At 40.3% G+C, this 21,803-nt stretch overlaps 1 protein-coding gene across 1 annotated transcript in view; it reads right to left on the bottom strand.

Annotated features, from left to right (window-relative positions):
• Nucleotides 1-21,803, bottom strand: part of LOC145399708 (glutamyl aminopeptidase-like) — a 254,613-nt gene that overhangs the window by 165,876 nt on the left and 66,934 nt on the right. The window contains exon 6 of the mRNA XM_080272257.1: nt 8,319-8,463. Coding sequence (XP_080128383.1) covers nt 8,319-8,463 — 145 coding nt within the window. The remainder of the gene's footprint in view (nt 1-8,318; nt 8,464-21,803) is intronic.

Here is a 21,803-nt window from a genome sequence, read left to right as displayed (position 1 = left end):
AAGCACTCATCCACCTGTGGCCCAGACAACATAAGCAACATTCACCTTAAACATCTTGGACCACAAGGCATACAACCACTCATCAACATATCATACCAAAGCTACTTACACAATATAACACTCAACATCTGGAAGCAGGGTACTATCATCACTATCCCCAAACCCAACAAAGACTCCACGTTACCTTCCTCACACCGGCCCATCACATTCCTTTGCACCCCATCCAAAGTCACTGAATACTGGTATTACAATTAGTAATACCCCACAACCCCCTAGCCCCATCACAATATGGTTTTAGGCCACTACACTCCACAAACATTCTTTTACGCAAAGAGGTTTAGATAGCAAAGCTTTTGATGCCATCCCCCGCCACAACCTCACAAACAAAATATTCAACACAAACATACACAATAACATGCTAAAGATGGCTGGTAAACTATTTAGCAGGCAGATGTGCACATGTAGCATTTGCTTGTGAGTCATTAAACATCAGAAACTTCACAAATGGCATTCCTTAAGGATCTGTATTGCCCCCTACACTCTTTAAGCTATAAATACACAACATACCCACACCCCACACACCACAAATACACATAGCTTCCTATGCATATAACATAACACTTACATGTACACACCAAAATGCAAACACAGCCGCACACATCCTCCAACCATACCTCACCACACTACATGAATGGTTCACCACAAACAGACTCACAATAGCCCCAGCCAAACCTACAGTGTCCCTTCTCACAAACTGAATAGTAGAACAGTCATATTCCACCCCTCACCATAAACAACACTCGCCTATCTCTCTCTCACACACACACACACACACACAGAACAACTGGCGGATAAAATTCACAGTTTAATCGTATGCTCACTGGAAGAGGGGAAAGTGCCACAAGAATGGAAGAGGGCAAATGTGGTACCAATTTACAAGGAAGGAAACAGGGAAGAACCCCTGAATTATAGACCAGTGTCTCTAACCAGCATGGTCGCAAAATTGTGTGAGAGAATCCTGAAAGACAGATGGATAAAATATCTGGAAGAGATGAATAGTTTGGCTGAATGTCAGTTTGGATTCAGAAGTGGAAGGTCATGTGTTTCTAACTTGTTGAGCTTTTACTCAAGAGTGATTGACGTGGTACAGGAGAGAGATGGTTGGGTGGATTGTGTGTACTTAGACTTAGAGAAGGCCTTTGACAAGGTACCTCATAAAAGACTAATGTGGAAACTAGAATATATAGGAGGACTGAAGGGGAAACTTCTGGAATGGATGAGAGACTTTTTGAGGGACAGACAAATGAGGACAGTAATAAAAGATAGGATGTATGGATGGAGGGAAGTAACAAGTGGAGTCCCTCAAGGCTTGGTGTTGGCGCCAGTAATGTTCCTGATTTATGTAAATGATATGGTAGATGGAGTGAACAGTTATGCAAGTCTGTTTGCTGATGATGTAAAGATCTTGAGGAAGGTAGAGGTTGAGGAGGATTGTAAAATACTGCAGGAGGATTTGGATAGGATACACAATTGGAGCCGGACGTGGGAAATGAAATTTAATGTAAAGAAATGTAAAATATTGGAAATGGGTAAAAGTACCAGGAGGCCATCACTGAATTATTTGTTGGGTAATGAATCAATCACAAAAAGGAGAGAAGAGAAAGATTTGGGAGTGCTGGTCCAAGATAGTTTGTCACCAGAAAAGCACATTAACAAGATAGTTGGAGAGACTTATAAACTCTTGACTAACATAAGAGTAGCATTTCATTATATGGATGAGGAGATGATGAAAAAATTGATAGTGGCAATGATCCGCCCCAGGTTAGAATATGCAGCGGTAGTGTGGTCCCCACACAAAAAGAAAGATATAAACAAGATTGAGAGAATACAAAGAACAGCAACCAAGATGGTCCCCAGTCTGACAGACTTGTCATACAGAGAGAGGCTGGAAAAACTGGATTTGCCTTCCTTAGAGGAAAGGAGAAAGAGGGGAGACATGATTGCAGTGTTCAGGACCATGGTGGGAGTAGATAAAATTGACAAAGAAGATCTGTTTGTATGGGATAAGAGAGCAACAAGAGGACACGGAATGAAATTGAAAAAGTCAAGCTGCTTGAAGGATATCAAGAAATACAGCTTTCCTTACAGAAGTACAGACTTATGGAATAGCCTGGACAAAGAGATCGTCCAGTCTAAAAACTTAAACGAGTTTAAAGCCAAATTTGACTTACTGAGAAACAGCGATGGAAACCCACGAGCATAGTACATTCTGTGTATATCACAATTAGGTATATTAGGTAAATACTTAAATATTTGGAATGACTTAGACAAAGAGGTGGTGCATGAGAAAAACATTCATGGTGTGTAAAGGTAGACTTGATAAATGTGGATATGGAGACAGGACAACACGAGCATTGCTCAATTCCTGTATACTACAAATAGGTAAATACACACACACACACACACACACACACACACACACACACACACACACACAAAATCCTTGGTGTGACATGCATCAGTGTCATTTAAACAACACATTGCAAACATTAAGAATAAATTAACACCAAGACTCAATGCCCTAAGGTCACTTGCCCATACAACATTTGGAAACAACAAAGAAACCACCACAACATATAAACAATACATATGTTCAGTGATGAACTATGAAAGCCCTGCTTGGGTTTCTAACCTCACTGAAACACACTACAACACCCTACAGACCATACAGAACAAAGTCCTAAAAATAATCACATGATGCACAGCTGCTACACCTACAGACCACCTACACCAAGAAGCAAAAGTCCTCAAAGTCAAGGATCATCGAGACATGAGGCACATAAATTCTTGCTGCAGCCTCCACAAACCCACACCATCCACTACACTACATGGCAGCACATCCATACACACCAAGGAACATCAAAACTACACCCAGCACACTATATCATACAGAAATACAGTATTGTCATCTCTCCCCCCTTGCCCACCTCAAACCAGCTTCTAGATGCATTTCCATGATCAAATCACTCATCGCTCCATTCAGTCACTCAAAGAAAACACACAGCTGCATGCATGGCCTGCTGATATCCACCCTTCTGAAACCTACCTCCCCTGCGAGGACAGGGTCCACCTATTCAAGCTGAGATGTGGGCATCATCCAGCCCTCCTGAGTTATCAGAAGAGGCTGGATGACTCCATCGCTGGTGCCTGTCCAGGATGCAACACAGCATCCCATACTATTAAGCACATTATGGAAGACTGCACTGTACACAAATGCTTGTGCCAACAATACCACATACACTTCTTGAGAGCTCTGTGGGAAAGCCTGGTCTCGGCCATGGCCTTCCTTAGAGACTCGGAGCTGTTCGGCCAGACTACCTAGGGAACAACTACTACTATTATCTATATACTGTATCTAAAACTTAGAAAATAATGGATTAGACCTGACTGGTTTGATCCAAATACTATATAATCAGAAATTAAGATCATCACCATGATTTAGAACAGGAAAAGCATAACAAAAATGAAGAAGCATTAACAGAATGTAAAGAGAAATCAGCCATAAATCCATCCACTCATCATTCAGCCTTCAGAACTCTTGGTTTCAATACACAGTACCATTCACATGCACTAGTATTCATCTTATGAACACACAACCACTATCGTCATGTGTGTAATGTAATCACAATTTACTGGCCTCTGTAGGGTTTAATTCCTGAAAACTATGACAATCAAATATTCTGGTCAACTCTCAGTTTTTTCAATAATAACTTTAACAAGTCATCACCCATTCCTCTACTAAAATCTTCAGACGGCAACATAATAAATGAACCGTGTGGTAAAGTGAATATCTTTGCCAGTAAGTCTGCCAGAAATTCTACCATAAAGGAAGTCAGCCAGAACGTCCAAGTACTATAACTTGACTCTCCCGAAATTGTTCCACTTAAAATACAGACTAGATACACAAAATCCATCTTAGAGAATTTACCAACCAACAAAGCTCCTGGCCCAGATGGAATTCCTCCGATTGTTTTGAAAAAAGTTTTCCCCTGAACTTGCCTCTGTTCAAGCTAAATTATTCAGACTATGCATACAGAACATACTTCTTCATTCCCTAATTCATGGAAAGAAGCCAATATCCACCCAATTCCAAAGAAAGCAAGTTCCTCTGACCCCTCTGATTACAGACCAACAGCTATCATATCTTCTCTTAGTAAGGTATTTGAAACTGTAATTAATAAGCACATAGTTAACCACCTTGAATCCAACCACTTAATTAGTGACGGACAATATGGTTTTCATCACAAAAGATCCACCACTGACATACTCAATCTCCTGACTCATACCATCCATCAATCAATTGACCTACATGGAGAAATTCATGCAGTAACCCTTGATATTTTTAAAGCTTTCGACAGAGTGTGGCACTGTTCCTTGCTATCCAAACTCCCTTGCTATTGACTAACGTCTTTTGTTCCTCTGACTTCCTCAGATGTTTCCGACAGAAAAATAAGAGTAAAAGTAGATAATGTATATTCCAATTTTCACTCAATTAATGCCAGCATGTCACAAGGATCAGTTCTGGCACCAACCCTATTCCTAGTTCATATTAATGATCTCTTATCTGTCACCCACAATCCCATCTATTCATATGCAGATGACTCAACACCTCACAGTTCATTCACAAACACCCATTTACAGTTTAATATCTCTAACTCTCAACTCAGTGCAGCCATCTTCATAAATCAAGACTTATCTAAGATCAATGAATGGGGACAAACTAACCCTGTCTCACTGAATACTAGTAAAACCAAATATATACAATTTAATAGGAGACAGATATTGCCAGATTCCAATATTACATTCAATTCTACTAATACTCCCACATCCAAAAGTATTGAAATTCTCGGTGTTTCACTTAACAATGCCCTCAGCTGGACCTCTCATGTCAGATCACTTGCTAAAACCGCCTCAAAGAAACTTGGATTACCATATAGAGACCATAACTTCTTCCTTGACATGCAGTGAGCTATAATTTATAAGTCATGTGTGCTCTCAGCAAGAATATTCCTCACCCTTGTGGAATGGCAGTGGAGGGGTTGCACTAAAACAACTGGACAATACTGTATTCAGAACAAAGATGTTGGAATTATTAATAACCCTGCTATTATAAATAAACTACCTCCTTACAAGTAAGAAGGAATGTTGCCTCCCTTGCATTATTTTACAGATACTGTACTTTTATGGCAAATGCTCAGACGAAGTTCCGTCCATTGTGCCACCTCTCCATGCCTTCCTTCTTGCTACACGGACATCTGGTAGTGCTCATGACTGGAATGTCACACAGTTATATTGCCGAACTGCTGCCTATCAGAAATCTTTTATTCCCCAAACTGCATCTCTCTGGAACTTGCTTGCCCGGAGTTGTCTTCCCCCAAACTTCAACCTACAGCTGTTCATGTCCAACTGTTACAGATTTTTTATGAATGTAGGACATCAGTAATCTGGCGTATATATTATTTTTTAATTCATTCTTCCATCCTCTGTTCTGTTATTTATTTAAAAAAAAAAAAAAAAAAAAAAAAAAAAAAAACTTTATAACCCCTCATGCATTAGACAGTAATCTGATCAGCAGAGAAGAAACTATGATGAACATACATTGGATATGCACATACTTTTTCCCATGAACCTCCTCCAAGTCAGCTGATAATCGACTCTATGGAACCATCCACAGCCTTCACTGTGCTGCTCAGCTACTTACAAATGTTTTCACTATGTGAAAAATGCCATCTTGTTCTGCCCATCTGTTTCCTCCTCCCTGTTTCAGTCCCTTTTCGGTTGTGTTCATCTTTTCTGTTCGTGTTCTGCCCTGCTTGGCTCTCTTAAATCCTCTTGGCATTGAGTAAGCTTCCATTTTGGCCTTGTTTTGCCTTTTATGTGGTCTGTGGACTGGTGCTCATTCCTTCATCATGACGCTTCATGTGGGATGCTCCTTCCTTCTTTTCTTTCAGTTTCTTTTCCTCCACCTATTCCTTCCTTACTGGGAGTCTCTTGCCTCCATTTCTCATGTTTTACTCCCCTTTTCCTGCCTTTGTTGTGCTTGTTTTTTGTTCTCTTTGGCCTTTGTGTCTTTCCTCTTGCTGTCAAAACGAGGTCTGTTCAGGAAGTATCCGACCTTAGGCTCTAAAAAAATAAATAGCTAACCTGTTGACTTAGGACACTAATCCCGTCCAAAGTAGGCTCCTTCTGACTTGACACACATAGCCCAGCAATCTTTCTACTGCCTGAAACAATATTCAAAGTCATTTTTGGTATCTACTGCAGGTGCTTCATTGCATTTGCCATGATCTCTTCTCTCATCTCAAAACAGGAACCCTTCTGCGGAGTTTTAAGCTTGGGGAATAACCAAAAATCACATGGCCATGTCTGGTAAGAAGGAAGCCTGTCGGACATGTGGGATGTTGTGCTTGGCCAAAAATTGCTGAATCAGCTGAGAAGAATTGGCAGGGGAGTAGTCATGGTGCAGCTTCCAGCTTGCCGCTTTCCAAAGGTCTGGTCCCTTCTGCATCACGAAGATGACAGATAACGCCAAGGTAGTAATGTTTGCTGACAGTCTTAGCTTCTGGTGTGTATTAGTGATGCACAACACCAGAGTAGTTGAAAAAAAACTATAATTATGCGAGTGCATTTCACCTTGCTGAAAATCTGTCGTACTTATTTTTGGCCGTGGTGACTCTGCATGCTTTCACTGGGACGACTGCTTTGGTTTCTGGGTCGTACCCATACATTCAAGTCTCACCTCCAGTGATAACAATCTTCAGAAAGTCTGGATCACAATTTGCACACTCCAGCATGTCTTGACAAATGTTCATCAGAGAGAAGAGATCATGATGAATGCGATGAAGCACCTGCAGAAGATACCAAAAACCAACTTTGAAAAATGTTTCTGGCAGTGGAAAGAACATTGGGCAATGTGCGTCAAGTCAGAATGGGCCTACTCTGAAGGGGATTAGTGCCCTAGCTCAACAGGTTAGTTTTTTTTTAGAGCCCAAGGTTGGATACTTTCTGAACTGACTTCGTATAACAAGTCCCCACTGCAGTGCTTCCCTGCATCTTCCTCCACTTCCTCCTGTCCCTCTGTGGGTTACTAAGAAGTGTTTTGTCCATCAGTGTTCAACTGTAGTTTGCTTGCTCCTGGGATGCTCAGTCTGGCAACTGCTGGCTGGAATCAGATCACCCAACAGACTTCCTCCTTTGTTAAATGGTATATCTCATCTGGCTAACTTCTGGAGCTTTAGCCCTCCCTTCCTCCCCTTAGTGGGTCATGTTAGATGGATGGCAATATTTTCTTGCAGACTTCCCCCCCTTCTGAGAGAATGCTACATTCAGCTGTCCCTGGTAATTTCAGATGCCCTTGTCTCAAGCTCATCCAAGGAGGATTCTTCCAGTAGTCTCTTCCAGTAGCTATTACTTACAGCTTTCAGGCACTACAACCTGAGAATACCAGTAAACTGGCGGGTTTTGGAATAAAACCCTGCATTTGCTGGCTCAAACTGTGAAGTGCCATAATACTGCCCTTCTGGACCTTAGGTTTTCCCTTCCCTTCTCATATTTTTTAACTTGGGCAATGGCAATGAAAACATTAGTAAACAGCTGAGGTTTCAAACTGTGAATGGCTCTGTAGTGCTACATACCAAATTACTTGGAGAAGTTTCACAGGAACAGGTAAATGCCTAGCCGATGATTTTTATCCAATACAGTAAACTCAATTATCCAGTGATTCAGCCATGCCCAACACCAAATAACATGAAGTGCTGGATATTACATAGTACCCCTTATCAACTCAACATCTGGCATCATGCCGGATATTGAGTTACTATCCACCTTGACCCTCCTCCCTAAAAACTTTCCCATGAGTAAAAGATGAAAGCTAAGAATAAAATACAACAAAATAATGACACAGTACAATAATACGGCAATACAGCATCAGTTGCCCACCACTTATGAGCTGGTTGATAAGCCTCAACACCGGATATAGCACAGAACCACCAGTTAGGACCTGTTTCAGCGCTGGATGTTGCATAATTTCGCCAGATATTGCTCTAATAAAGCCAAGCCAACAGCGCCAGAAATTGCTTTGGACTGGATAATGAGATGACAGATAAATGAGAGTTTACTGCAATCTTCTCTGCCAAGCAACTGCAGCACTTGGGGCTTTATATATACTGTACAGCTTCAGTATGGGAATAAAGACGTTCAGGAATAACACCCTTTAAGTTAGCAAGTACAGGGCTTTATTCCAAAGCCTAACAACTTACCACTTTTAGGAAGAGGAAAGGGGAGGTCAAACATTTCCTCGTACATCTGCAGGACACTGGTTCCCACAGCCAGAGCATAGGCAGTGTTATCGATGCGACCAGCTGGGGCATACACACGGAATGGAAGTCCGCTGCTCATAATAGTCTGGAAGAAGACGGAAGAAAATGAACAAGTTCAGTACAGTATATCCTCCAACTGCACACAATTTACAAAGCAATAAAAACTCTACTCCAATCCCATTTACAAATTCTGATTCCATTTATATAGAAAAATTGTCAAATTTTGCATTACCTCCTGCTCTAGCCCTTCAGCGATGGTAACCCCCTTGCCAAGACACCTGTCATTTCATCAATTATCAAGGTGAGTTAAAATTCTATTTCTTGGCCACTTATTACCTTATATTCTTGTTCATGCACTATTTCATAAGCCTAACAATGATTAGTGTGTGTGTGTGTGTGTGTGTGTGTGTGTGTGTGTGTTTTGGGAAGGGGGCAAGTGTTTGGTGGGGTAAATGGGGATTCTGAGATGCCGTTCCCACATATAAGCCAAATAATAATTGTTCTTATGACACAATATATGTGTTTCCATTTACACAGTAGTTTTTACCCCCACGGTTGTTGTGTAAACAGGAACTACTGTACTGCTTAAATACTGCCAAAATGGCAAATATGATATGTCCTCATTTTACCATGAAATTCTATTTTTAAAAATCCATTGCATAATGATTTATCATTTACCAGGTCAATTATAACCACAATGGGGGCAGGTTTTTGACCAAGAGTCACCCACCCAACAAGGCCTAAAAACCTGTTTCCAACACTTCTAAACTGGTTGTTATTTCACTTCATTTGCTGCTTACCACCAAAAATAAATCTGAAATAAACTTCCAGTTCACCAAAACTGGTAGTTGTTTCATTTCAGTGCACTTTCATTTGCTGCACTTGCTGTTTGAACTCCAATATCACACTATTTTTCCATCACTGACACTATCAAGTGCAAAAGCCATCCCTGAACATGCAAATGCCAATAGACTTGTGTGAGGGCAATCAAATAAGCAAAAAATGGCAAAAGTATATCAACCAGTGAGGTATCACATGGGACCATAATCAAATACAGTACAGTATATGTGAAAGTTCTACTGCATATCATAAAGAGGTCCTAACTTTTCTGTCATCATTTAACAGTTCATCACACATCGGTTCATTGTATAACAGGGGTCTGCTGTACTGCTTAAATACATCAAATTACAGTACATTTATCTGTTTAATATACATTCATGTTTAACTGGTCACTTTCAGAATTTCAACCAATTCAGGTCTACTCAATGCCAGTTACATTCTGCAAGATTTAATCATAACTTCAGGTTCATATAACTCAAAACAGATCCAAGAAGGCAGGAAGCAGGATCCAGTCAGGTCCTATTATGTCAGCTTAGGTCACTTCACATTTTTCAGACCTAATCAAGCCCTTCATTTCCTCCCTGGTCTAGTTACGTCAAACCCAGGTTGCTCACGTCAGTTCTGATCATTCACAGTCCTGTCAGGTCTTTCTCGTTCATTGCTGCCTAATCCTTCTCATTCATTCCAGCCCAATTAGGTTCAATGCTGGTCCACTCACGGTTCAAATAAATCAAGTATTGACCACTTGTGTAGCTTTTGGTCCACTTACAGCATTTGGGGTTCAATTAAATAAAAAATGGTCCACATAAGTAATTTCAGGCCCATTCAGTTCTCATTACATCCATTCAGGTTCATTCAAGTCACCACACACTCATTTAGACTCCTTTACATCTATTCATTTGTGTCTGTATAGATCCATTCACATCAATTTAACCTAGTTTAGGTTCAATTACATCAGTTAACTCATGTTACTTGATATCCATTCAGGTTATTGCATATCAATTATGGCCAATTCACATTCATCCTATATCATTCACATCAACATAAAGATATTCTAACTCTTTCAGATCATTTCAGCGATGTTTGAACCCAGTCACACCAGTTTAAGCAAAATCCTATTATTAATTCAGGTCCAGTCAGGTCAAATTAGATTTACTAAGGTCAGTTCAGGATGAATCTATCTATCTATCTACTGCCAGACGCCATAATCCCATAAGGGGTGGCCATTTGACTTTGAGTTAGTTGTTTTACGAGGAGGGACACTAACCCTCCACCAACCCACTTGTTTACAGGTAGGGAGCACGTATGGTTTGGTTATGTGGTTACCACCCAGCGTTGTAAATGGTTTCTTGGCTTACAGGAAACCATTAGGCTTGTCACTCAATGTAAAGCCACCTGTAAAGGAAAGAAAAGCAATAAGAAGTGACAGGAAATATGGGAGAAATAGGAAGAGAGGACAGGCACAGAAAAATGAAGAAGCAAATTAACTCAGAAGACATGCAGTTAACCTCTTCTGTCAGAGGGTCTTGCTTAAACTATGTAAAATAATCAGGCATCATCAAAAATAAAATAAAAATGACAGCAGCCGTGGCTCAGTGGGTTACAGCGCTCCGCTCAGACTGAAGGGTCAGAGGTTAGAGTCCACCCAAGGGTGACTAGTAGACATCAGGAAGGGCATCAGGTAATAAAGTGCTACACACTCCAAATCTAAGTCCTCTACCCAGGGGCAATGCCTTATCTCTTGCTGAAAAAGGGGACACAGTATAAAAAAAAAATAAAAAAATAAAAAAATAAGGAATGCTAGTCAAAGGGATAGCCGGAGCTCCTGTTTCCCTTGCCATTAAGACACCCTGACCATACCCTTTTGTTGACCTATTTCGGTGTGACACTGAATGGAGAGTAGGCCAGCATACTTTCCCGCACACATTTCTCTAACTACTTTGTGGACTACTCTACATGGACTTTATATACCACATAATGTACCCCACTACATCACAGGGGTTGCCACTAGCAAGGGCATGCAACCAGAAAACTTGCTCCCTGCAACGTAAAGCTAGACCTGAATGGAGGCATAGTGCGGGCTCCACCAGTGCAGTTTTGGGATTGCGATGGGATGGGGCTAGAATCTCTGCCACAGGGTACAAGGCATTGCGCATCCCAGGCTGCCACTTCTGCATAATAAAAGGGGCCCACACCTAGGAGCAGCATTTCAAGAGGCTGCCCTGGGCACACAATATTATGGCAGGACAGTGCCAAGGTGTAATTGAAGGGTATACTTATAGCTGTCCTGAAAGGGTGCTCCAGGGTAATTGCCACAGACATTGGCCATGGCTGGTGGGCTATGGGTCCTTGATCCCATACCCGGAGGGAGTGTGCTTGTGGACAGGATCTGCACTCCATCTCTCCCCTTCATTCACCCGACTTATGACAAAAATGGTATGCAAAATCATTAAAAACATGCATGAGGTAATCAAATCACTTAAGGGGTTCAGAGTGGCATCATGGAAAGTGGATAGTTGAAAAGTAGAGCAAGGGAAGTGGCAGAGTCTCTGAGTAGTAGGCAGGTGACTGCTTGCTGCCTCCAGAAAGTCAGGTTCAGTCTCCTGCATACAGGAACTCAGATTCAGGGAGAGGTTAGCTAGGATAATTGTTGGAAGGACTGTAGGTACAGGCTATTCTGGCAGGGAAATGTAGACAGATACGGTGGTGTGGGTGTGCTGGCTGAGGAGAAATGGGTGGAATGTGTCATGAATTTAATGAAAGTAAATGAAGTCAATACAGCAATGAAATTTTTTTTTTATAAACTCAAGATTTCAGTTATATCAGCATATGCTCCTCAGGTTGGCTTGGATGATGAAGAAAAATATAGATTCTGGAATGACTTGATGTGTGTGGTTGATGGTATGGGGGATGATAAGATTGTAGTTTTAGGTGGGGTTTTAAATGATCATGTGAGTGAAACAGCTCAAGGATATGAAGAGGTAAAAGGGGGATGCACATATGGTACAACGAATGTGCATGGGGAAAGGATACTCAAGTCTGGGGAGGTAATGTACATGACTGCATTCAACATGCATTTTAGGAAAAGAGACAGGAGGCTGATTACATATAAGCTTTTAGACTGGACGATCTCTTAGTCCAGGCTATTCCACAGGTCTATGCATCTATATGGAAAGCTATATTTCTTGATATCCTTCAAGCAACTTGGCTTTTTCAATTTCATTCTGTGTCCTCTTGTTACTCTCCTATCCCATACAAACAGATCTTCTCTGTCAACTTTATCTACTCCCAACATGGCCCTGAACACCACAATCATGTCGTTCCTCTCTCACCTTTCTTCTGGGCAAGGCATATCCAGCTTTTCCAGCATCTCTCTGTACGACAGATCTGCAAGGCTGGCGACCAACTTGGTTGCTGTTCATTCTATCCTCTCGAACTTGTTTATATCTTTCTTTTTGTGTGGGGATCAAACTACAGCTGCATTTCTAACATGGGGCGGATCTTGGCCACAATCAATATTTTCATCATCTCCTCATCCATGTAATGAAATACCATTTTTATGCTAGTCAAGAGTTTGTATGTCTCTCTAACTGTCTTGTTAATGTGTTTTTCCGGTGACAAACTATCCTGGAACAGCACTCCCAAATCTTTCTTTTCTCTTGCTTTTGTGATTGGTTCATTACCCATCAAATAATTCAGTGAGGGCCTCTTGGTACTTTTACCCATTTCCAATATTGTACATTTTTTGCATTAAATTTCATTTCCCACATCTGGCTCCAATCATGAATCCTATCTAGGTCTTCCTTTGGCATTTTACAGTCTTCCTCAACTTCTACTCTCCTCAAGATCTTTGCATCATCAGCAAACAGACTTGCATAACTGTTCATTCCACCTACCATATCGTTCACGTAAATCAGGAATATTACTGGCACTAACACCATGCCCTGTGGGACTCCACTTGTTACTTCCCTCCATCCTGACATCTTGTTCTTTATTACTGTCCTCATCTGTCTGTCTCTAAAGAAGTCTCTCATCCACTCCAGGAGGTTTCCTTTCAGTCCTCCTATGTGCTCCAATTTCCATATTAGTCGCTTGTGGGGTCCCTTGTCAAAGGCTTTCTCCAAATCTAAATACAGTACACACAATCCACCCAGCTGTCTCTCTCCTGTAGCACATCAATCACTCTTGCGTAAAAGCTCAACTAGTTGGAAACACATGACCTTCCACTTCTGAATCTAAACTGACTTTCAGCCAAAATGTTCATCTCCTCCAGATATTTTATCCATCTGTCTTTCAGAATTCTCTTGCACAATTTTGTGACTACGCTGGTCAGGGACACTCATCATTAATTCAGAGGTTCTTCCTTGTTTCCTCCTTTATAAGCTGGTACCACATAGGATTCCTGAGGCACCTTCCCTTCTTCCAGTGAACACAATTAAACCGTGAATCTTATCTGCCAGTGGTTCTCTACATTCTTTCAGTACCCAAGTGGTGATTCCATTTGGTCCTGGGGCTTTCCTTACATCTTGAGTTTCCAGTAATTTAGACACTTCCTGCACTTCCACTTTTATATCTTTTATCACTATATTTCTAGTCACTCCCTCCTCCACAAAAACTCTTTCTTTAGTGAAAACTGATTGGAAACATTTGTTCATTATTTCAGCTTGCTTTGCCGTATCTTTATGGACCTCTCCTTCTACTTTTAGTTTGGCGATTCCTTCCTTTTGTTTCAATTTGGCATTAACAAATCTATAAAACAATTTGGGTTCTTCCTTTCATATGTCAATTATACCTTTTTCAAAGTTCCTTTCTTCCCCTCTACGTATTCTTGTATATTCATTTCTAGTTCTTCTATATTCCTCCTTTGTTCTGTTATTACCTCTCTTTTTCCAGTTGTTCCATACCATGTCCCTCTCCTTTTTTGCCATCATACACCTTCGGTTAAACGAATACTTCTTCCTGATTTCTTTCCCACTTACCCTTGGAAAATGTTTTTCCACTCCCGAATTATAGAGGTCTAGAAAGATATCCCACTTCCTCTGTATCTCACTTGTTTCTTTGAATTTTCTCCAGTCCACATTTTCAAAAAATGTCCTCAATCCTGTAAAGTTCGTTTTTCCAAAGTTGTATCTTCCCTGCCTATAAAGCTCATCTTTTGGCACCACGTTCTCTTTTATCACTCAGAACTCAATGACCACGTGATCACTTTTTCCTATAGGACACAGATATTTCAAAGATTCAATTATGTCAGGTTCTTTGGTTAGCAGTAAATCTGGTCTTGCTGGCGTGTCATCACCTTTGAATCTTGTCTCTTCTTTGACCCATTGGGTCATTACATTACTCATTGCTATATTTAACAATACAGTGCCCCACAAATGTTCACTGTCTCCTGAGTCCCATTCCTCCCAGTTCACCTCTTTACAATTAAAATCACCCATCAGAATTATGTTGTTAATTTCCTCAATCACTTTCTGTAGATAACTAACCATGTCTGACAACATCTGATATTCATCATCATTCCATCCCCTTGTCTTAGGGGGAACATATACCACTGCAATGTCTCTCTTGCCATTCTCTCCAGTTTCTAGTTTCATATTTATCACATCAGCCTTACCCTCTCCCAGTTCCACATTTTTCACATTGATGTTGTTCTTCACTGCTATCATCACTGCTCCTCCCGTTTTTTCTTTTCTGTCTCTTCTCCATAGTTTGTATTTACCATCTCCCATATGGATATCAATATCCTCTCTTAACTTGGTCTCTGCAAAGCACATAATATCTGGTTCATGTACCCTCAGGTAATCGTTGATTACTAAACTTGCCGATATTAAACCATCAACATTAGTAAATGCCACTTTCAAACTTGTTTCATTGTTCTTTATTCCCTCTTCTCTCGCTCTCTCATCGATACCACTTCCTTAATTTCTGATCCATAACTCTCCACGAGAATACTGTCTTCTCTTCCTCCGTTCTCTGTTTGTTTTTGTCTTTGCTTCTTTTACAAGCTCCTTTATCTTAGCTCTTTCTTCCTCATTTGCATCTCTCCCTAACCAAACATTCTTGAACTCCCTCCTTTTCTGATAATTTCCATTTTCTGTTGATGATTTCATTTATCATTATCTGAGACTTGATCTTTAAGTGGCCCCGCTCCTCCTTCCTTATACTTTCCTAGCCTAAACGCTTCTTCAATCTCTTCTTGAGCTCCATTGTTACCCTCCATAACTACTGATATTATCTCTTTAACCTTACTCAGTTCTTCTCTTTCCCTTTCTGATCTTATTGTCATACGTTTTTCTCTTATTCCTGAAATTACCACACATTTTTTCTTGTCTGTTACATCCCTGACTAAAGATTCTCTATTTTTTAGTATCCTAGCTGCTTCCTTTTCCATCTTTTCTTTGTTTTGTTGTTCTATAATCTCTTTCAAATTTATATTTTCTTCCTCTTGAATTTTCTTCCACCCCTTGTGTTGTTCCTTGATTTCCTTAATATGTTCATCAAGCATCCGTGATTTTGATTTGTGCTCATCTAGCTTACTTTTCATCCAGTCCCATTCTTCTTCCAACCTCCTATTTTCCCTCCTGAGCTGTTTTATTTCATTTGAAGCAGATTCATTACTCAATTTCAATTCTGTAACTTGCCTTTCTTGTTCAGCACTGCATGTGTAGACATTATCCAACTTGGTCTGAAGTATCTTAATCTCTTTCTCCTGTTTTAAGGTCTGTTCCTGCAGCACTCAAATTACTGTCCACACCTTTTTCAACTCCTGGACATTCCTCTCTGCCATTTTCTCAACTCCTGCTACTCTTGTTTGATTAAATTTAATACTTCCTTTACCCTTTTCCTCATCTGAAAAGCCCGCAAATTCACCGCCATCAGATGTAAACAAAGAATTCCCTCCATCTGCCATGATGCAACCTATGAAAACTTTCCACTTCCACTGTATTCTGTACTCCTGTTTGACTGGATTTCCCCCCCCACTAATATCAGATGGGACCACCACTCAAGTGTGTGTGTATTTACCTATTTGCCTATTTGTATTTACCTATTTGTAGTATACAGGAATTGAGCAATGCTCGTGTTGTCCTGTCTCCATATCCACATTTATCAAGTCTACCTTTACACACATGAATGTTTTTCTCATGCACCACCTCTTTGTCTAAGTCATTCCAAATATTTAAGAATATACCTAATTGTGATATACACGGAATGTACTATGCTCGTGGGTTTCCGTCGCTGTTTCTCAATAAGTCGAATTTAACTTTAAACTCGTTTAAGTTTTTAGACTGGACGATCTCTTTGTCCAGGCTATTCCATAAGTCTATACTTCTGTAAGGAAAGCTATATTTCTTGATATCCTTCAAGCAGCTTGATTTTTTCAATTTCATTCCATGTCCTCTTGTTGCTCTCTTATCCCATACAAACAGATCTTTGTCAATTTTATCTACTCCCACCATGGTCCTGAACACCGCAATCATGTCTCCCCTCTTTCTCCTTTCCTCTAACGAAGGCAAATCCAGTTTTTCCAGCCTCTCTCTGTATGACAGGTCTGTCAGACTGGGGACCATCTTGGTTGCTGTTCTTTGTATTCTCTCAATCTTGTTTATATCTTTCTTTTTGTGTGGGGACCACACTACCGCTGCATATTCTAATCTGGGGCGGATCATGGCCACTATCAATTTTTTCATCATTTCCTCATCCATATAATGAAATGCTACTCTTATGTTAGTCAAGAGCTTATAAGTCTCTCCAACTATCTTGTTAATGTGCTTTTCTGGTGACAAACTATCTTGGACCAGCACTCCCAAATCTTTCTCTTCTCTCCTTTTTGTGATTAATTCATTACCCAAAAAATAATTCAGTGATGGTCTCCTGGTACTTTTACCCATTTCCAATATTTTACATTTCTTTACATTAAATTTCATTTCCCACGTCCGGCTCCAATTGTGTATCCTATCCAAATCCTCCTGCAGTATTTTACAATCCTCCTCAACCTCTATCTTCCTCAAGATCTTTACATCATCAGCAAACAGACTCGCATAACTGTTCACTCCACCTACCATATCATTTACGTAAATCAGGAACATTACTGGCGCCAACACTGAGCCTTGAGGGACTCCACTTGTTACTTCCCTCCATCCAGACATCTTTTCCTTTATTACTGTCCTCATTTGTCTGTCTCTCAAAAAGTCTCTCATCCATTCCAGAAGTTTCCCCTTTAGTCCTCCTATATATTCTAGTTTCCACATTAGTCTCTTATGAGGTACCTTGTCAAAGGCCTTCTCTAAGTCTAAGTACACACAATCCACCCAACCATCTCTCTCCTGTACCACATCAATCGCTCTTGAGTAAAAGCTCAACAAGTTTGAAACACATGACCTTCCACTTCTGAATCCAAACTGACATTCAGCCAAAATATTCATCTCTTCCAGATATTTTATCCATCTGTCTTTCAGGATTCTCTCACACAATTTTGCGACCATGCTGGTTAGAGACACTGGTCTATAATTCAGGGGTTCTTCCCTGTTTCCTCCCTTGTAAATTGGTACCACATTTGCCCTCTTCCATTCTTGTGGCACTTTCCCCTCTTCCAGTGAGCATACAATTAAGCTGTGAATTTTATCCGCCAGTTGTTCTCTGCATTCCTTCAGTACCCAATCAGAAATTCCATCAGGTCCTGGGGCTTTCCTTACATCTTGAGTTTCCAGTAATTTATACACTTCCTGCACCTCCACTTTTATATCTTTCATCACCGGAACATTTCTAATCACTCCCTCCCCTTCCACAAGCTCCTTTTCTTTAGTGAAAACTGACTGGAAACGTTTGTTCATTATTTCTGCTTGCATTGCCGTATCCTTAAAGACCTCACCTTCTACTTTCAGCTTGGTGATTCCTTCCTTTTGTTTCAGTTTGCCATTAACAAATCTATAAAACAGTTTGGGTTCATCCTTGCATTTGTCAATTATACCTTTTTCAAAATTCCTTTCTTCTTCCCTACATATTCTTGTGTATTCGTTTCTTGTTCTTTTATATTCTTCCTTTGTTCTGTCGTTACCTCTCTTTCTCCAATTGTTCCACGCCTTATCTCTCTTTTTTTTGGCTATCATACACCTTCTATTAAACCACTCCTTTTTCCTGTTTTCTTTCCCTCTTACTCTTGGTACAAATTTTTCCACTCCCAAATTATAGAGGTCTAGAAAGATATCCCACTTCCTCTGTATCTCTCTTGTTTCTCTGAATTTTCTCCAATCCGCATTTTCAAAAAAGTTTCTCAATCCTGTAAAATTTGCTTTGCCAAAGTTGTATCTTCCCTGTCTATGAAGCTCGTCTCTTGGCTCGACGTTTCCTATTAACATCTGGAACTCAATGACCAGGTGTGTGTGTGTGTGTGTGTGTGTGTGTGTGTGTGTGTGTGTGTGTGTGTGTGTGTGTGTGTATTTACCTAAGTGTGATATACAGGAAATAGGCTACGCTCGTGAGGTCCTATCTCCGTTTCTCGATAAGGTAAATTTTGCTTTGAACTCGTTTAAGGTTTTAGACTGGACTACCTATTTGTCCAGGCTTTTACACAGGCCTGTGCATCTATGTGGAAAACAGTATTTCTTGATATCCTTCCAGCAACTTGGCTTTTTCAGTTTCATTCCATGTCCTCTTGTTACCCTCCCAAGCCATACAAACAGATCTTCTTTGTCAAATTTTTCTACAACCATCATGGCACTGAACACAGTAATCATGCCATCACTCTCTCTCCTTTCTTCTAAGGAAGGCAGCTCTAGCTTTTCCAGCCTTTCCCTGTATGACAAATCTGCCAGTCTAGGGACTATCTTGCTTCCTGTTCTTTGTATTCTCACAATCTTGTTTATTTATTTATTTTTTTTTTTCTGTGGGGACCACACTACTGCTACATATTCCAACCTCAGGTGGATCACAGCTACAATAAATTTTTTCATCACCTCCTCATCCACGTAATGAAATGCTACTCTTATGTTAGTCAAGAGATTATGCATCTCTCTATCTTGTTAATCTGTTTTTCAGGTGACAAATTATCCTGGACCAGCACTCCCAAGTCCTTCTCTTCTCTCCCTTTTGTGATTAGTTCATTAACCGTCAAATAATTCTGTGATGGTATCTTGGTACTTTTACCCAACTCAAATATTTTACAATTTCTTGTGTTGAATTTCATTTCCTATATCCCACTCCAATCACGAATCCTATCCAGGTCCTCCTGCAGCAATTTACAGTCCTCTTCAACTTCTACTCTCCTAATGATCTTTGCATCATCAGCAAACAGACTTGCATAACTGTTCATTTCATCTACCGTAATGTTTCCGTAAATCAGAAACATTACTGGTGCTAACACTGAGCCAGATGGGACTCCATTTGTTACTTCCCATCCAGATATCCTATCTTTTATTACAGTCCTCATCTGTTTGTCTCTCAAAAAGTCTCTCATCCATTCTAAGAGGTTTCCCTTCAGTCCTATGTGTTCCAATTTCCACATCAGTCGCTTGTGGAGTACCTCGTCAAAGGCTTTCTCCAAATCTAAATACACACAATCCACGCAACTATCTCTCTCCTGTAGCATGTCTATCATCCTTGAGTAGAAGCTCAACAAGTTGGAAACACACGACCTTCCACTTCTGAATCCAAACTGACTTTCTGCAAAAATGTCCATCTCCTCCAGATATTTTATCCTTTTGTCTTTCAGGATTCTCACGCACAATTTTGCGACCATGCTGGTCAGGGACACTGGTCTATAATTCGGGAGTTCTTCCTTGTTCCCTCCCTTACAAACTGGTACCACTTTGGCCCTCTTCCATTCCCGAGGCACTTTCCTTTCTTCCAAAGAACGCACAATTAAACCATGAATCTTATCTGCCAATTGTTCTCTGCATTCCTTTAGTATCCAATTAGAGATCCCATCTGGCCCTGGGGCCTTCCTCACATCTTCAGCTTCTGGAATTTATATACTTCTTGCACTTCAACTTTTACATCTATTAACACTAGATTTCTAGTCACTCCCTCCTCCTCCACAAAATCATTTTCTCCAGTGAGTACCAATTGGAAGCATTTGTTCATTATTTCAGCTTGCATAACTGCATCTTTATAGATATTTCCTTCTTCTTTCAGTTGGATGATTCCTTCCTTTTGTTTCAATTTGCCATTAACAAACCTGTAAAACAATTTAGGTCCTTCCTTACATTTGTCAATTATACCTTTTTTGAAGTTTCTTTCTTCCTCTCTACGTACTCTTATATATTCATTTCTTGTTCTTTTATATTCTTCCTTAGTTCTATCATTACCTCTCTTTCTCCATTTGTTCCATGCTTTATCCCTTTCTTTTTTTGCTATCATATACTTTTTGTCGAACAACTCTTTTCTCCAGTTCTCTTTACCAGTAACTTTTGGCACATATTTTTCCACACTCGTATTACAGAAGTGTAGAAAGAGATCCCAATTCTTCTGTATCTCTCTTGTTTCCTTGAATTCTTGCCAATCTGCTTCTTCAAAAAATTTTCTGAGTCCTGTAAAGTTTGTTTTCCCAAAACTGTATCTTCCATGCCTGTAAAGCTCATCTCTTGTCTCTCCATTTCCTTCTATCATTTGGAACTCTATCACTACATGATCAGTGGCGTATCCAGGATTTTTGCCAGGGGGGGGGGGAACACTTGGAATATTTCCCCAAAATATCTGTTGCCACACTGATGTGAGTGTCTCGAACACACACACTTTCCCACATTCGTAATACTATTGTTTTTATTTTCTATTTTCCTTTGCGGTTTTGTATTCTCTCTCTCTCTCTCTCCACTTTTTTTTTTAGCACATATGTGTAAATTAAAATTCGCTGCCGCACCCACCCTCAGTCTGGAATTCTGTTTTGTACTACTGCTATGGTGGAAGCTAATAAAAATTCTGTTTTCCACTACTTATTCTTTTAGTTTGATTCTCACTGGCTCAGGCATCAGGGATGGTGCATACGTCAAGACTGACCTGAGTAAATACATCTGGTGGGATTAACCTCTCTTAATCCTTGACTCAGGTGACCACTCGACCTGCCCCGCTCAGCAGGGAATGATTTTCATATCACCTGAACTGTACTGTACTGTACAGAAGGATTTTTCCACTAAGGAAAAAGAAAAAAAAAGAAAAACGGCGTAAAGCTATTCGTCCTGAATATTTTTACCTAGAAAAGTGTGGGAGGAGGGGACAAAAGATACTCTGTCCCCCAGGCTCCTAAAAGTGTGGGGGACGGGGACACGTCCGCCTGTCCCCCACCCAAATGAGGCCCCTGGCACACATATTTATATCTGCGTACCTTCTAAAATGTAGTCTGAGGTGATCAAAATGGCTTCATGCAGGCTTCACAAATTCTGTTTGCTTCAGTTGTTTGTAACAATAATTGTGCAATGTTTGTTTGCAACAGGCTACAGGGTGAGAGGATGTGGCTGAGGGAACAGGAAGGCCATTTTTACACCTCATCAGAATTCAAGTGCAAAACATCATTAGAGCTCTAATATAACCACATAATCTAAGGTGATAGTCTAAGGTGATAGGGGAAATTGTTAAGTTATAACTGGTCATTTT

Source organism: Coenobita brevimanus, chromosome 6 (assembly GCF_032717465.1).
Source record: "Coenobita brevimanus isolate Jiangsu-jjx chromosome 6, ASM3271746v2, whole genome shotgun sequence".
NCBI lineage: Eukaryota > Metazoa > Arthropoda > Malacostraca > Decapoda > Coenobitidae > Coenobita > Coenobita brevimanus.
The sequence above is the reverse complement of the archived record's forward strand: the minus strand, read 5'-3'. Positions and strand labels throughout refer to the sequence as shown.